The 18770-nt window shown below is 42.7% G+C and overlaps 1 protein-coding gene across 3 annotated transcripts in view; it reads right to left on the bottom strand.

Annotated features, from left to right (window-relative positions):
* Nucleotides 1–18770, bottom strand: part of PAPSS2 (3'-phosphoadenosine 5'-phosphosulfate synthase 2) — a 76652-nt gene that overhangs the window by 12083 nt on the left and 45799 nt on the right. For all 3 annotated transcript variants that reach the window (XR_016350172.1, XM_075935081.2, XM_089780155.1), the window contains exons 2-7: nt 17243–17357; nt 15071–15306; nt 12639–12777; nt 10983–11101; nt 10745–10858; nt 5865–5976 (exon numbers count right to left, since the gene is read on the bottom strand). Coding sequence is in view for 2 of the 3 variants with exons in the window: in XM_075935081.2 (XP_075791196.2) it covers nt 5865–5976; nt 10745–10858; nt 10983–11101; nt 12639–12777; nt 15071–15306; nt 17243–17357 (835 nt within the window). In the remaining variant the exon portion in view is untranslated. The remainder of the gene's footprint in view (nt 1–5864; nt 5977–10744; nt 10859–10982; nt 11102–12638; nt 12778–15070; nt 15307–17242; nt 17358–18770) is intronic.

The raw sequence follows: 18770 nt of genomic DNA, 5'->3' as shown, positions 1-18770 counted from the left end.
GGTGTTGTGTGGGGAACTGGCTTTTAAACCGACTCCCCATGAGCACAGGATCTTTGTAATCATCTGCTCCCTCCACCCTAGCACTGTTGCCGCTCATAGACAGGCAGCAGCATGGAGGGTGAAGGAGGCAGGCAGAAGCTGATATACGCAGTAAACCAGCTTTCAAGCCAGTTCCCTGCATGTATTGGCTCACACGAGCCTCTTTCCACACACACACACACCCAGTGCTGCTGCCTCTGATACAGAGGCAGCAGCACAGTGGGAGGCGGGGGGACAGGCAGGAGCCAATACATGTGGGGAGCTAGCTTTTAAGTTGGTTCTTTTTGTGTGCTGACCCCCCATCCCGATGCTGCCTCTATCAGAGGCAGCAGTGGGTGAGGAGGGTAGGGGAGGCTGCTGTTTAGCAGCCTCTGTCCATGGCAGGCCCAAGCTCACCACAGAGAGAGGCTGCTTTCTGGGATGCAGGTGCAGCCTCTGTCCACGGGGAGTTTGGCCCCCCTGCAGACAGAGGCTGCTGTCACCCCACACTGCTACCTCTGATACACAGGCAGCTGTGTAGAGTGGCAGGGGGCTCCCCAGGACTGGGACTGGAAGTACACTGGCTGCCGGCCCCATCCTCAGCGGCTACTGAATAGTTGTGTAACCAATAATATTTTGTGTGGTTACACAACTATTCAATAATCACTATCTAACATCCCTACTCAAAATCATTCATTAGTAGAACTGAAAGAAAATTGGAGGCGGTTGGTTCTGCATAAAACAAACATTTTGAGCTGGAAACTTGTTTTTTCAACAAAAACTCTGTTTTCCGCAGAAAGCAGACACTTGTCACAAAGAAATTCATGTTGTTGAAACCTCAAATTTCTGACCAAGTTTTCAAGCTGTCCAAATAGTGTTATTTTTTGACTGTCCCAATAATTTTGGAACACACGACATCTCATCTTTAAAGGGGAGAACAGCATCATGCAATAAATCTGTGTGGCACTGATTTCATTTACATATCTTATGTACTAACCGAACCATTTGAAGGTAAGTTCCATGACATTTTCTACATATCCCAATTACTAGAATGTAAATATGTGATTTATTACTGAAAATTTATGGGACTCAAAATGTATTGCTGTTAGTAAAACCTGGTAACAGGAACTTGGACATGTCAGTGCCAATGCTTTTACTGCTCACTTTATTCTGACTGCATCCTTTCGAGCCATAACCAGCTTTTGATCAGTTCCAGGCTACGGGTTCAAACTCCATGCTAATAAGACAGACTGATTTTCCCACTTTTTTTGTCTCAGAGGGGTAGCCATGTTAGTCTGTAACTTTAAAAGCAATGAATAGTCCTGTAGACCTTGGAGACTAACAAAAATATATATAATCATGAGCTTTCATGGGCAAAACCCACTTCTACAAATGAACTTGAATCTTTATTTTTTTAAATCTAGTCCCAAATTGTTGGTTAGGAACATATAATGGTGACCACTGCCTCTGCACCCAACCACTTTGCATCATTAAATACAACCATTAATAAAGAAATAAGGGCTTTGCAAGGAAAGAAAATCAGAGAATCTGACTTCCTGCTATCAAAATTTTAGTCAAAAGCCAGAGCAACAGATACACAACGACCATCAAACTCAGACCAACCAGGACAGCAGATACCATTGGCATGGGATCTGAAAATACCTTTGCTGCCTGTTTTGGAGAGGTTAATGCACATAATGCAAAAACCAAGAGCTGCAATAGGTGGGTCCCAAGCCAGTTAGGATCTCTACACAAAACAACAGTATGAACAGCAAAACAAAACAGGCATTCAGTACAAGCAACTAAGCATTAGTGCTAGAAACCCACAATGGGACTTACCACGCAAGAGGTGAGCTACTGCATTTGAACCTAATGATGTTTCATGTGGAACAACAAAACAGTAGTTCAACTTGGATGCTACAGGGGTCTGGATTATTGTGGCAAGGTCCAGAGGGAAAGATTTACAGCTACCAGCAGTTGTAAATGGCCCTTGTGGCTACCAAAGTCACCAGGAAATCCAAAGCAAGGATTATGGCAATGTGATCTTTAGACTGCAAACTGTATTGACTACACCATATGCCCTATTCTCAGCTTCATCACTTTTGTTTCACAAAGCCGACCATAAATATTGATGAAATCATATTAGCTTGTCAGGCACTGGGATCATCAGAAAGACTAAAGTTGTGGGTTTGATTAACAGGAAGCATAGTTTTGGGTCACCTGCATATTTGTGATGCTGCAGATCAAAACGTTTGTGGTAGGTACACACAGCACAGGAGTGGTGACAATGCAGGACTCCACATATGGAATCTTTCACAGTAGAAGAGTCACTATTAATTAGCAGCCTTTCTGTCAGGGTCTGATGTTTCATTCCCTATTTATTTTGAAAAGTACCTTATTCTGCAACTCATCTCAGTCAGTGAAAGTGAGTTAATGAGGGTGTTAGATTTGGGACTCAGAGAGGAAAGATCAGATTCACTATTTCCAGCCATTCTCTCAAGCTTCCAAAAGCAAGTACAGGCAGTCCCCGGGTTACATGGATCCGACTTACATCGGATCCCTACTTACAAACGGGATGAGGCAACCCCGCACTAGCTGCTTCCCCCCAGCAGACCAGGGAGACGCGAAGCTAGCACCGCTCCAGCAGACCAGGGAGACGCGGAGCGGCTTTTCTCAGCAGACACCTCAGCTTGAGAATAAAGGACTAATATGTACCAGTTCCGATTTACATACAAATTCAACTTAAGAACAAACCTACAGTTCCTATCTTGTACGTAACCCGGGGACTGCCTGTAATAGAATCATAAAAGATGAGGGTTGGAAGAGGCCTCAGGAGGTCATGTAGGACCTAACTAAATCAGTCCAGCCAGGGCTTTGTCAAGCCTGTCCTTAAAAAACCCAAGGATGGAAATTCCATCACCTCCCTAGGCAACCCATTCTAGTGCTTCACCAGCCTCTTAGTGAAATAGTTCTCCCTAATATCCAACCTAGACCTTCCCCATTGCAACTTGAGACCATTTCTCCTTGTTTTGTCATCTGCCATCACTGAAAATAGCCTGGCTCCATCCTCTTTGGAACCCTCCCTCCTTTCAGGTAGTTGAAGGCTGCTATCAAGTCCACCCTCAAGTCTTCTCTTCTGAAGACTAAATAAGCCAAGTTCCCTCAGCCTCTGCTCATAAGTCATGCATCCCAGACCCTTAATATATTTTGTTGCCCTGTGCTGGATTCTCCAATTTGTCCACATCCTTTCTGTAGTGGGGGAGGGGGAGCGGGCTCAAAACAGGACACAAGGCTCCAAATATGGCGTCACCAGTTCCGAATAGAAGGGAATAATCATTTCCCCCGAGGTGCAAACCAACCTTTCATCCAGATCATTAATGAAGATGTTGAATAAAACCGGCCCCAGGACTGACCCTTGGACATTTTGCTTGATAGTGGCTGCCAACTAGACAACAAGTTATAAATCATTACCCTTCGAGCCTGACGGTCCAGCCAGCTTTCTATCCACCTTATAGTTCATGCAATCCATATTTCTTTAACTTGCTAGCAATAATACTGTGGGAGACCGTATCAAAACCCTTTTTAAAATCAAGGTATATCAAATCTACTGCTTTCCCCATATCCACAGAGACAATTATCTCATCATAAAAGGCAATAGGTCAGTCAGACATGACTTGTCCTTGGTAAATCCACGTTGACTATTCCCTGATCACCGTCCTCTCCTCCAAGTGTTTCAAAATGGATTCCTTGAGGACCCGCTCCACGATTTTTTCAGGGACTGAGGTGAGGCTGACCAGTCTGTAGTTTCCCAGATTCTCTTCCTTCCTCTTTTTAAAGATGAGAATTGTATTTGCCTTTTTCCAGTTGTTTGGATCCTCCCCTGATTGCCATGAGTTTTCAAGAATAATAGGCAATAGTTTTGCAATCACATCAGCCATCTCTCTCAGCACCCTCAGACGCATTAGATCCAGCCCCATGGACTAGTGTATGTCCAGCTTTTCTAAACAGTACTCAACCTGTTCTTCTACCACTGTGGGCTGCTCACCTCCTTCCTAGACAGTGCCGCCTACTGCAGCTGGTTGTGGTGATGGCAAGTGGGTGCTGACATTTTCTGAGAAGACCAAGGCAAAAAAAGCTTTGAGTACTTCAGCTATTTCCACATGCTTTGTCACTAGGTTGCCTTCTCTATTTAGTAAGGGCATGTCTACACAGCAGGGCTAAACTCAAAATGAGCTATGCAACTCGAGCTGTGCTAATTGCATAGCTTAAGTCAAAATAGCTTATTTCGACTTTTGGTGCTGTCTAGAAAGCAGTTATTTAGAGATAAAGCACTCTTCCCCTCATTTCCCTTACTCTGCATACAATGAGGGTTACAGGAGTCAGAGTAAGCAGTTTTCCTGCTCAACATTATTTTGACATTATGTCGAAATAACTGCTTGTGTGTAAATATTCTGAAATAACACTGCTGTGTAGACATAGCCTAAGAGTCCTACACATTCTTTGACCTTCTTCTTGTTGCTAACATACCTATAAAAACCCTTCACATCCCTTGCTAAGTGCAACTCCAACTACGCTTTGGCCTTCCTGATTACACCCCTGCATGCTTGAGCAATATTTTACACTCCTCTCTAGACATCTGTCCATGTTTTCATTTCTTGTAAGCTTCCTTTTTGTGTTTAAACTCCCTTAAGATTTGTCTGTTAAGCCAAGCTGGTTGTTTGCTATATTTGTTTTTCTTTCTTCACATTGGGATGGTTTGTTCCTGAACCCTCAATAAGACTTCTTTACAATATAGTCACCTCTCCTTCCCCCCTCATTTTAGCTTCCCAGGGGATCCTGCCCACCAGTTCCCTGAAGGAGTATGCTTTTCTGAAGTCCAGGGTCCATACTGCGTTGCTCTCCTTTCTTCCCTTTATAAGAATCTTGACCCCAACCATCTCATGGTCTCTGTTGCCCAGGTTGCCATCTACTATTTCTACCAATTCCTTGTATGGGAGCAGCAGGTCAAGAAGAGCACGAGACCTAGTTGTTCCTCCAGAACTTTTCCCAGAAAGTTGTCCCCAACACTCTCAAAAACCTTCTTGTCAATAAAACTTTATGGTCAACTATGTCAACAACTGCTAAAAGATCTAACAAAATCAACATGGACATTTTAACTGCATGTATGGTTAGGTTACTAAACCCACATCTAAAATCAAGGATTGATCCGTCTACTGTTTCCAGACTAGACCAATATATAACTCTAGTTCCTTCACTACAATCCCTTTGATTACCTTTTCCAAAAATGAGGAAGATTAGCCATTCAGAACATTGCTAATGAGAGCTGAAATTTCAGGTCTCTGCTTATACTTTTAAGCAAGAAGACATAAAAATATAATCTGAAAACATATACAGGTTTCTCTTCTCCATGTACACGTCTTGTTTCCTACTGGGATTACAAACACAATCTGTCAATCTCCTTAGACATTAGCCTTGATAATGCATTTATATTTAATTCCAGTACGACTGAGCAGGAAAAGTTTACACAATGGTATTCAAATATTTGAACTGCTAGTTAATAATGAATGTCAGTGTATGTGGCACTGAGGGCCATTCCATTATAAAATAGACTATCAGCTTTTATACTCTTTCATGTAGTTAAATGCACCCACTTGCCATCACCATTGTTCTTTATAGAGCTGTTTGCTCAGGTGCCACATTCATCAAGAGAGGAATTAAACATTCAGTGTAAATTAGTCTTTGGTATATAATTGACAATTATCATATTTAATTTAAACTTTTCACACAATTTTTAAGGCTGTTTGGAAGTTTAAAAAAAATTATATATCAGGCGCATGAAATCATACCATCTCTCAGGGTGCTAAAATGGATAACTTGCAAATATTGTGTCTCTCGCATAAATCCTTTCAGTGGCGTTGCCCAGCCTTCACTCAGGACTTGGACCCACTGTAGATCCAACTGAAAAAAGGAACCAGATATTATTTGTATTACCAGATAATACTTCAAAGATAGAACTGAAGGATAAATAAATCTAAGAACAATCTTGTGGATTATGTACTTAATAAATACGTTTATTTAATATAGTACATTTATAAACACATCATTCTGCAAGATTCCCAAATTGTTTTTTCCCCCTTTTTAAGATTGTTAAGCAGGGATCTTCACCTCCCGTGCATCTCTACATAATAATTTGCTTCAGTGATGTTAACACTTGCTCCTGTACTTCATGAGAAGTCACAAAAGGAATGGGTGCCATTTTGCAGAGACAAAATGTGTCCAATATAAGAAACCAGGCTGAGCCCAGATGAACATTTTGACCACAATATTTATTTAAATGTCATGATGCACAAAGGCCATAGCAAAAATACAGCAAGTTATATGGTATGATAATGGCTATACACAAATATCTGTCCATTTTGTAAATTCTTTAAAACAATCTCAGTTCCATTTCAATACAAAAAAATTGTAATCCCAATATCTATTAGGGTACGTCTAAACTACATGACTCCGTCGACGGAGCCATGTAGATTTGTTGTTTTGGCAAAGGTAAATGAAGCCGCGATTTAAATGATCGCGGCTTCATTTTACATTTACATGGCTGCCGCGCTGAGCCGAGAAACAGCTGATCAGCTGTTTGTCCGCTCAGCGCGCTACTCTGGACACTCCCCTGCCGACATCAAAGCCCTTTGTCGGCAGCCCGGTAAACCTCGTCCCACGAGGAATAACGGAGCTGCCGACAAAGGGCTTTGATGTCGGCAGGGGAGCGTCCAGACTAGCACGCTGAGCAGACAAACAGCTGATAAGCTGTTTGTCGGCTCAGCGCGGCAGCCATGTAAATGTAAATGATTTACAGCCATGTAAATGTAAATCATTTAAATCGCGGCTTCATTTACCTTTGCCTATGTGTCTAATTTACATGCCTCTGACGACAGAGGCATGTAGTCTAGACACAGCCTTAGAGATAATCAATTTTTCAATTTTATTTGAAAGACAAATTGGCTAAAAATAATACTAACAGAGTGATTTTTAAATGTTTAGATCATGAAATATATGCTGTTGTTTGAAAATCTTATTGTGTAAGTTTAACTGTGTTTTACTGCAATTATGTGATATAGTATAAAATTATATTTCTATACATAATACATGTATCTCTGGAAATTTTTACAGTATTTAGAAGATAAAAGTTACCATAAGAATCAGTTCTATAACTTTAATTTGAATAAACAGACTAAGTCTGGATTTCAGAGTCTTCAATTTCATTTAACAAGCTGTTATAATGTCAGGAGCAAGGCATCTAAATACTAATGATGCTACTTTAGTGGTACAGGATTTATCAATATTGAAAAGAAAATATAACAAGTGGGAAAATATTGCGTAGACCAGGGGTTCCCAAATTTTTTGACACAGGGACCAGTAAATCCATTCATGAGCTTTCGGAGGACCGGTAACATCCATTTGCATATTTGCATATCATTAAGCAAAAGAGGAATACGCAAATATGTTGGTTTTGGTCCTCCCAAAGTCCCCACGGCCAGCTATAGCAAAGCTTTTGATATGGCAACCCACAATATTCTTACCAGCAAGTTAAGGGAATATGGATTGGATAAATGGACTGTAAGATGGATAGAAAGCTGGCTAGACCAGGGTTTCCCAAACTTTTACTTTAGTTGGAACGTGTGTGTTTTTTCCAGTATTTTTTTTGCAGCCCAAAAATATAAAATCACATAAAAAAAAGAAACTGAATAAATTTTCATTATTTCACTCGCTGCATCCTCCTCCCAACCCGGGCCAGGGTTTGGGGAACCCGAAACCGCACGGGCACGCCAGGAGGCGGGAGAAGGAGCTGATTTGTGGTAGGGTATCTGGCTAAGAGTGAGGGTGCAAGGAGGGGTAGGGTTGCCCGGTGTTTAGTTTTGTACCAGACAGTCTGGTATTTGAGGGTTCTGTCCGGAAACAAATTGAGAAAATACCGGACATAGAAAATGTCCGGTATTTTCTAATTAGGTACGTTTTATTATTATTATTATTATTATTATTATGTGTATCTGTTTGTAGTTGCCAACTTCCTGGCTGGTCAACACATGCTGTGTGAGTGTGTCCACCAGCCAGGCAGTTCACAACTACTCGGGGGTGGTAAAATGGAATTTAGGAGACCAGACTCCTTCATGCTTCACCCGGACCATGCTCAGGATGGGCAGCGCCCCAGGATCTGCATGCGCCCGGATCAGTCCCACTCCCTGCTGGCTGATTCTCTTCCCCTGCTTCCCCACCGCCCAGCCATCCCCACTCACCCCGACCCTCTGCCAGCCTGGCGGTTCTCCCCCGCTTCTCCTGATCTCCCCCGGCCATCCCTGCTGCTCATGCCAGCCCTGCTTCCTCCGGTCGGTTCTCTCGACCCGCCCCCATCTTTCCCAGACAACCCCACTGCCCCCACCCCTCCCGCCAGCCCTGCTTCTGCCAGCAGAACCAGCGTAATCCAATAAAACCCTGCACCACCACATCGTGTATCGAAAAGGGGCTCATTTATTTTCAGAAAGCCGACACCATCTTTGGAATTTTTTATCTGTATTCTCATTCCAGATGGTGAGTGCACCAGGTTCTCTCCATTCTGACTTATTGTAGTGCCTTTAAACCTCACTGTCAGCAGTGGGGATATTTAAAAGGCACTGCTTTTACATTTTTATTCAGGATCTGGGAAGCGATTGTCTAGGAAGGAGCATGGCGGAAAGGGATCTAGGGGTCATAGTGGACCACAAGTTGAATATGAGTCAACAGTGTGATGCTGTTGCAAAAAAAGCAAATATGATTCTAGGTTGTATCAACAGGTGTGTTGTAAGCAAAACTCGTGAAGTCATTCTGTCGCTCTACTCTGCACTAGTTAGGCCTCAGCTGGAGTACTGTGTCCAGTTCTGGGTGCCACATTTCAAGAAAGATGTGGAGAAATTGGAAAGGGTACAGAGAAGAGCGACAAGAATGATTAAAGGTTTAGAGAACATGACCTATGAAGCCAGGCTTCATGAACTGGGCGGCTACGTCTACACTGGCCCCTTTTCCGGAAGGGGCATGTAAATTTCACTAGTCGTCGTAGGGAAATCCGCGGGGGATTTAAATATCCCCCGCGGCATTTAAATAAAAATGTCCGCCGCTTTTTTCCGGCTTTTAAAAAAGCCGGAAAAGAGCGTCTAGACTGGCCCCGATCCTCCGGAAAAAGTGCCCTTTTCCGGAGGCTCTTATTCCTACTTCGAATAAGAGCCTCCGGAAAAGGGCACTTTTTCCGAAGGATCGGGGCCAGTCTAGACGCTCTTTTCCGGCTTTTTTAAAAGCCGGAAAAAAGCGGCGGACATTTTTATTTAAATGCCGCGGGGGATATTTAAATCCCCCGCGGATTTCCCTACGACGACTAGTGAAATTTACATGCCCCTTCCGGAAAAGGGGCCAGTGTAGACGTAGCCGGCTTGTTTAGTTTGGAAAAAAGAAGATTAAGGGGGGACATGATAGCAGTTTTCAAATATCTAAAAGGGTGTCACAAGGAGGAAGGAGAAAATTTGTTCCTCTTGGTTTCTGAGGACAGGACAAGGAGTAATGGGCTTAAAGTGCAGCAAGGGAGGTTTAGATTGGACATTAGGAAAAAATTCCTAACTGTCAGGGTGGTCAAATATTGGAATAAATTGCCAAGGGAGGTGGTGGAATCTCCCTCTCTGGAGATATTTAAGAACAGGTTAGATAGACATCTGTCAGGGATGGTGTAGACGGAGCTTGGTCCTGTCTTGAGGGTGGGGGGCTGGACTCAATGACCTCTCGAGGTCCCTTCCAGTCCTATGATTCTATGATTCTATGATCTGCATGCGCCCTGAACTATCCCACTCCCCGCTGGCCAATTTCCACCCTCATCCCCCCCCCCCAGCCTCGTTGTCCCCACCAGCAGATTCTCTCCCGATCTCCCCTTGCAAGCCCTGCTGCCCCCGCCAGCCCTGCTTCTGCTGGTCGGTTCTCCCCACCCCCAACCATCTTTCCCGGCCAGCCCCACTGCTCCCGCCTCTCCCCCCCCCCCCCCCCCGGCCAGCCCTGCTTCCACCGGCCGGTTCCCCAGCCAGCCTCACTGCCCCCGCCAGCCGGTCCCGTCCCCCCCGCGATCTCGCCCTGGCCAGACCCACTGCTCCCACCCTCCCGGCCAGCCCTGCTTCTGCCGGGCGGTTCCCCTCCCTATCTCCCCTGGGCAGCTCCATCGCCCTGACCCTGCTTCCCTGCGGCCCATATCCAACCCCCCCCCCCCTCCGCAGCCAGAAATAAGAGCTCACCTGGTAACCCTGACTATGCTTCTGCCGGGAGCCTGAAACATACGGCTGCATCCACCCAGTGCAGCTGAGGGCTTGTGGGACCTGGCGTTGCATGGTCAGTCCAGGAGCCCGGAACACCCTGGCAGCCACACTGAGGCCTGGTATTTTTTTCCCGTAGCCCAGTATTGGGCTGCGGCCCATAGTTTGGAAAACGCTGGTGTAGCCAGTACTGAATAATTTGCATGCTGTTGTATTGCTTTTTATTTATTTTAAACTCTTAGTAACCCTTGAACCGTTCACATTTGTGTAGCAGTAGGACTTGCACTAGTCATAGGATTTGCAATAATCAGGGCTCCACACACTTTGGAGATGTCTATATTGTAACTTGTACAGTACTTTGATAAAAGGATTTATCATACTACACATTGCCACTTTCTTTATTCTCCTACCTTGGTAATCTCTAAAGTAGGCAGCATATTAGCCTCAGCTCGGACCTGGCCAATCTGATTTTCAGGTACAAACAGTTCAAGAACATCGTTCATCATGGTTTTGGGAACAATGTTCTATACAGAAAAGAAATAAGCATGGTCATTAACACATTAATTTTTAAACAAAATATACCAAAAGGCCTACATTGGAAAATATATTTTACAAAATGCAGGAATTTTTTGGTTCAAAACTACTCACTTGTGCTTGTAGCAGCTCTACAACCTGCTGGATACATTCATTCACAGTAGCAATATTTGTTTTCAACACTAGTTCAGATGATTCTGGTTTCTCATACTCTGAATCAATCCCAGTGAACCCTACGCACAATTAAACCCAAGGCAAATTTAGTGAACGTAATAGCAAGCAGTCTACAGATCAATAAAATAGCTAGGTACTGCACAACTGGGAAGAAAACATTGTTTCATTCGGAGAACCTATGCTCAGAAATAATATTGAGACTTCTTGTTTGATCTATCAACAATGGACATGACAGTAGGATTATAGCAATACCCCATGCTACCGGAACAACCTTTATTTGCCCTCCTATTGAAATGTGTTGATTCCAACACTGCAAAACCTGTTCTACAGCCTTTAATGCAGAGAGAAAGAAAACAGGGGGATGCAGAGAGAAAGAAAATATGAGCAAATGTTTAGTGGAGGAAGGGAATGTATTTGGCATTTCAGAAAAAGGAAAATTATCATGTCAACTTTTATACTTGTCAACATTAGCTTTACTTGTCAGGCCTTAAAGCAGTGTTGTGGCACAGAAGATTCAGTTGGCTTGTGATACATATTGTAACCGGGTAGAAGACTATAACCTGCATAGAAACACACAGCTCCTCTGCTGAATATCCTTTATGTCATATACTTGCATGCTGAACGAGAGAGCAATGTGATTGTAATCGAGTCCCAATCACACCACCTATAACTTGGCCTCTCATTAAAAGAACATAGAAATATAAGCATGCCAGTAAGTAAAGAATTTTAACATCGAGAAGAAACATTAAGTGCTTAACAGTCTGAGTAACTTTTGAAAATGGGACATAGGTTCCTAAAGGCTAAATCCACAAAGGGATTTATGTGCCCAACTGCCACTTTAGGGGTCCAAGTCCAAAATTTACATTTCTCTCACCCCTGATCTGCTGTTGACAACCCTATAAGCAGAAGAGCCAACAGACTCACTAGGCCTCTAGGCAAGGGGCGGGGACCCAGCGCCATGCTCTGCAAGGGGCAGAGCTTTGGTCAGAGAAGGGGGAACTGGGGGAAGCCAGCTGTCAGCACTGCTTGGACGTGCACCACATCCCTTCCAGCCCTCAGCACCATCCGGAGCACACCGCTTGGGGATCTGGTAAAGGGTCAAGTGGTTACCCAGTAAGGATTTGCCTCACCTGCATGCTTACTTGGGTAACTGGTTAACTGGCACCTGACACAGTTGAAACAGCCCCCCCACCCGTGGTGCAACACAGCAGTCTGATTAACTGGTTAAATATGTAGTTTAACCAGTTAACATTTTAAACAGGATTTTATATCCCTACTCTGGTGCTGATTTAAAAGGCCAGGGGCTCTGGTCACCACCTCTGCCAGAGTAGCAGTGACTGAGAGACATGGGCACCTTTGAATTGCCAGGCCCTGAGGTAGTTGCCTTTCCCACCCTCCCTCTCTGCAGGCCTGCTTCTAAGCACATACATCTCTGCTAGTGAAATCCCCATGGAGTCAATATTGGCTGGCTTTTTCCTTTTGTTTAAAGAAGTGGCAACACTGGCTCCTCTTAGCACTCTTCACTGTTGATGAGAAAAGGCAGGCAGATAAAAAGAAAATACTAAAATAACATGAAACATAAATTGTTTACCACACCTTTGATTTCTCCAGCCCTTGCTTTTTTGTAAAGCCCTTTCACATCTCTGCTTTCACAAATATTTAGAGGAGCATCTACAAAGATTTCAAAGAAAGGAAGACCAGCCATTTCATGAATTTCCCTTGCATTTTGACGATCCTGTAAGAAGCAAGGGGAGAAATCACAAGCAATTCCTCAACTGAATTCTCAGAGGAGTGTTGCTAGATGTTTTATCTTATAACAAAACCCTGCCTAGAGTTGTATTTTTCCAATGGAAAGGTACAGGCCATAATCATCCATTGCAAAATCTATCTATCTATTTTAGAAATGTGAGTCTCTCTGACCATCTGAGTCTGTTTCTTCAAGAATGCCTCCTAAATGATAAGAAAGAACTAAGACCACCACATTTGGAAAGCAGCTTCCTCTTATCCTAACTTAAAGCAAGGTCAGGGCTTGGTTGTGCCAGGACAATAGGATGTTTCTGAAATTTAATTGTTTTTCATAAAACAGGAAGGGTATGTCTACACTACCCCACTAGTTCGAACTAGCGGGGTAATGTAGGCATACCACACTTGCAAATGAAGCCCGGGATTTGAATTTCCCGGGCTTCATTTGCATAAGCGGGGAGCCGCCATTTTTAAAACCCCGCTGGTTCGAACTCCGTGCAGCGCAGCTATACGGGGCTCGAACTAGGAAGTTCGGACTAGGAACGAGGTGGAACGAGGTGTACCGGTAGTTCAGAATAGGAATCCTAGTCCGAACTACCTAGTTCGAGCCCCGTGTAGCCGCGCTGCACAGGGTTCGAACCAGCGGGGTTTTAAAAATGGCGGCTCTCCGCTTATGCAAATGAAGCCCGGGAAATTCAAATCCCGGGCTTCATTTGCAAGTGCGGTATGCCTACATTACCCTCCTAGTTCGAACTAGGAGGGTAGTGTAGACATACCCAAAGGGAGGGATCTGGTAAAGGGAGTTATATTGTGGAATGACCACAGGGGGACAGCAAGCACCCAGTGCAACTTGCCAGCCATGAGATGAAGCCAGTAGCCAGGGTATGTGCCTCCCCCCCCCTTCAACCAGCACTGGGAAGAAGCCGGTCACCAGGGTGCACCTGTCCTTCCCTCCCACCTCCCCCTGGCCAACCCAGGTAAAAGCCAGCAGCCAAGTGTGTGTCCCCACTTCCAACCCCGGCCGAACCCAGGCAACGCCAGTTAAGTCTTCTACTGTTATATATTTTAAGTATTTTCTTACTAAGAAAAGATGTTTCTTTTCACATAATATTTAATAAAATGTACTAGTCTGATCTAGATTCAGCTTTTTCACAGCAGTTTAGGACAAGTATCTTCACTTGGCAGGATGGCAGAATCTTACACTTTGAATGACTATTTATTAACTAATCCTTGCTTTAAAACAAAGATTATTTATAACCAGTTGTATTGACCTGATATAAGCAGATTAGTGTCATTAGCATGAAGCAAAATAAATCACAAGTATACAGCATGCCAAAACTTTTAGAACAGCATATAGCAGTATGATTATACCACTGTAAAGCCCCTAATGCCTTCCTCCAGTTTTCCATTTTTCAGGAAACTCGTGATTAATGAATTGCTTGAGTGAAAATTTTATTTTTGACTTTTTTAACTGAAACCTAATTTTCTGCATATCTTTGAACAGCAATGTGTCATGCAAATTTACATGTGAGCATTAGGGATCAAGGGAACTTACTTTACATAGTTGTGATCTAAACAAAAAAGAATAGAGGGAAAAATAAAGGGAGTGTGTGATGAGGTGGAAACTGATCACAGTCTGGAAAGGTAATAATTACTTATGGACTAGATACAATATATGTATCTAGTTAGCTGCTTCTCAACCACAGGGGGCAAGATTGGGCGACATTGGGTGATAACATAATGGACACACAGGCCCCATAAAAAGCAGAAGAGTTTAAGGAGGAAGCTAGAGGGAGCAGACAGGATGGCAAGTTTCTGTGAAAGGCTGAAGTGCTAGAGGCTGTTGAGGACTTGGGCCTCAGTAAAATTGTGGTGGGATTAAGAATGTTTGATACCAGAGCTGAGGACAGGCAGTGGAATCCCAGGAAAGGAGGTGAGGGCCAGACCCAGAAGCAAGGTTGATTCTTGAGGACTTAGATTATGCTGGAATATTTGTTCCCACAGAAAGGGAACTGCTGCTTTTAAGCTATATGGTGTGTAAAGACAGAGGGCCTTTAGGGAACACCACAGATAAACATGCCTACAGAATCACACCCTGAAATACCAGGGGTGGTGAGTACACTACATAACTGTGTGTCTGAAATATAATACATAAATTATGCTCTTTAAAAGTGCCTCTTTTCCTAATGAATATGAATTAATTCTAGTGATGAGAGTGCCAGTGGACTTTCTGCAGAGACCCCATTTTTTCTAGTAAATATCAGAACAATCTTAAATAGGTTTACCTTTGCAAAAGGGGAAATAAAACTAGTTATGCAAACAAGACCAGCATCAGCAAACAGTTTGGCAACTTCAGCAACACGGCGGATGTTTTCTTCTCGGTCATCAGTTGAAAAACCTAGGTTTTTGTTCAGACCATGCCGAATGTTATCCCCGTCCAGAGAGTAGCAAGGCATGCCACGAGACACCAGGTATTCTTCCAGAGCAAAGCCAATAGTTGTTTTCCCAGCACCAGAAAGACCTGTTAGAGAGAACAAGCAAGGCATACCGAGGTCCATCCGGAGTATTAAAAAGACTAAACAGCAATCTAATTTTTGGTTATGAGTAATTAAACATCAGCTCCTAGATGAAAATACAGACTAGACAGAACTGGTTAGATATCAGAGGTAGATTAGTGGCATGAGACATACATTAGCCAGAGTGGAGCAATTGTATACTTAGGCCCCGAGAATCTCCTCTTCTATTGAAGATGAAGAACGGGATTTTTCGCAAGCAGACTAACTCACTAAGGAAATTCTCATAGTTTCTCACATCCTCTCCTCAGGGGAGAACACAGAGTTTGGTTCCCTCCTTTCTCCTGTGAAATAGGTACATTCAAATCTAGCAAATCCCAGGGGATCCGGAGGAGGCCAGGCCATCACCTGGAGACCCTGGTACTCTCATTGGGCTAAGACAGTTGGTGGGATGCTGGGCATAGAAGCCTACAGTGATCTGAAAGTCAAAAGGTTGAGATCATACCCCCATTACTGGTCAACCACTTCATGTCCCAGTTGCTCTGCATGGATCCTATAATGCACAAAGAGCACTGAGTCCATGAGGTCTGAGTGGGAGTAAAGACAGTTTTGTGGTGGCACCCAAAACCCTCTTCTTTGAAGGAGGTTCAGACCCATGTACTGAAGATTGCTCTGAGTAACAGAGTCAGGACAGGAGGGCTAGTTAGGGACAGAAACCCTTCAATTCATATAAGACAACAGAGTCAGTCACTCAGGGTATGTCTAGACTACATGCCTCTGCAGACCGAGACATGTAAATTAGACATACCAACAGTCAATGAAGTGGGGATTTAAATATCCCTCGCTTCATTATAATAAAAATGGCCACCGCATTGTGCCGGCTCAGCTGTTTGTCGGCATGAAGCAGCAGTCAAGACGGGCAAAGACTTCCCTTGCCGACCAATCCCCGTCTTGAATGCCGCTTTGTGCCAACAAACAGCTGAGCTGGCACAACTCGGTGGCCATTTTTATTCTAATGAAGCGGGGGATATTTAAATCCCCATTTCATTGACTATGTCGGTATGTCTAATTTACATGCCTCAAGCGGCAGAGGTATGTAGTCTAGACATACCCCCTAACAGATAAGCTATCAAGAAACCCTCAATGGTTATTTCATTATTGACTAATCATTTAAAAATTAGAACAATAGGAAGTGATGGTAACGTCTCTATATATTTCAGAGAAGAGATACCACTAAATGAAATGCAAACACTTCACATACAGTACCTATAAATTATATACAAAAGGGAATAAATGGCACTGGATGAGTTTCAACTTCACAAATAAGTTTTAACTGATTTAGTAGTTCACCTAAATGATTGGTAGTCAGTAACCTTTTGAAAGTAAACTGTTTTTAATGGAAAGGTCTGCCCACAAAATGATATGAACATAAGATAAAGTGGCATTCCAAACATTATGGAATGTGTATTTTCCCATGTTGCTGTTGCCAAAGAAAATATACCAAGAGTTACCAAGCAAACAAACATGATAAATGACAAATAGTAGTAAGAGAACTGTGCAAACATAACTGGAACAGTGCGCAGAGTGAGACCGTGACAGTAATCCCTTCCCCAACATTTTATTAAATGAATACAATGTAACTTACATTCTATGGATTATTTATTCTCTATACATACAAAGCATAAATATGATATAACATAATATTTTAAATCCCAGCAAATGGGATTTATTTCACCCTGTGTATCCAGGTCATAAGAATTTTCTAGGCCTCATTAGTATCTATTTATGCGGATCAAATTGAAATAAACAGACCTCTTTATATCTTGCACTAAACGATACCTTGGTTATTGACATAGATAAACTAATTTCAAGTTATACTCATCCAGTACCATTGAGCAACACATTTCACACATCCATTTGCAATCTCAATAAGGCTTAAAATACCTGTTAGCCACACTGTGCAGCCACGAAATCCACCTCTTGTACCCACAATTTGGCCTCTTTTACTCCTGCTGACATGATGAGCTTGATACACCACATTCGTGGCTCTTTGAATATTCTACACCCAAAGAAAAATAAAAGTTTACTCTGTCAAACTGCAAAATAGAAAATACAAGAGGAACAGATCCAAGAGGCAAAAATTCAAATTCAGCCTAAAAAAGGAGACTTATTTTACAGTTAAACACAAAAAAGTATGTTTGCAGTTGCTACCTGAATAAATGAATTGCAGTTGCTATTCTGAATAAATAGGAGATAGCTTTACATAGAACTCAGGCAACTGCTCAAGAAGGGGGAGAAATAACCAAATAAGACGGCAACAAGTTTTAAGGGATAGCCATGTTAGTCTGTTTCAGCCGAAACCATGAGGAGTCCTGTGGCACCTAAGGGCATGTCTACACTGGGGAGTTATTTCAAAATAACTTAAATTTCAAAATAACAAGGTGAGTGTCTACACTACCAGCCCTGTTATTTCAAAATAAAGAGCTTGTTATTTCAAAATAATAACTACTGCTTGTGAAGAGGAATAGCTTATTTCAAAATAGTTATTTCAGGAGTTATTATTTTGAAATAAATAACTCCCTCATGTAGACATAGCTTTAAAGACTAACAAGTTTTATTTGGGCAAAAGCTTTTATGGGCTGGAACCCACTTGCATCTGACAACGCAGGTTCCACCCATGAAAGCTTATGCCCAAATAAATGTGTTAATCTTTAAAATATCACAGGATTCCTGGTTTTTTCAAATAAGATGTCCGTCTTTAGTTTCAGTTGGCTTTAATTCAATACAATTTCTTTAAGTTGCTTTTTATCTTTGACCTCCTCATGTCAAACACGTCATGTCAATGCATTGGTATATGTTGCCACTGATTATGAATGTTGCAGGAATTTCCTGTTATAGCTGATATGAAATTTAATCTGCATATGGATAATTGTAGATAGGGTGCTCACTGACTTGTCTACAAGCACATGCACTGCATAAAGAAGGAAATGCAGATGAAAATTACCCACTCACTTGTGTTTTCTGTCTAATTTCCCTTAAGCATCTGTGCATGTGTAAAGCACAATTGTAATTGATTGAATAGTGTAAATCATTTAAAGCGGTCAGCTTACTTGCTATGAGTGTTAAATTTAAACTCTTATATCCAGTAAATTCAATGCTTAAATTGTTTATATTATTTAGACAATTAAATAATTGTGCTAAGGACAAAAGGTAGAAATGTCCTCATCCCAGCCCTAGGGCACTAGGGGTGCCGCTACTTTGGCCACTGTCTCCACATAATGCTGAACCACTGGTCACACTTATGCCCTCTTTTCCCACTGCCAAAAATTACAGTTCTTCTTGCTCAATCTTTCAATAGCTTGCACTCATTCTACCATGGAATATCAGTGACTGTGTTGCATTTAGGTCATCTGTGCTCAGAGAGTAGGGTGGCATAGACTTTACTTTGAACAGCAATGCTCATTTTTGAGTA

Source organism: Pelodiscus sinensis, chromosome 8, assembly GCF_052426305.1.
Source record: "Pelodiscus sinensis isolate ZL-2025 chromosome 8, ASM5242630v1, whole genome shotgun sequence".
NCBI lineage: Eukaryota > Metazoa > Chordata > Testudines > Trionychidae > Pelodiscus > Pelodiscus sinensis.
This window is presented reverse-complemented; position numbering and strand designations above follow the sequence as displayed.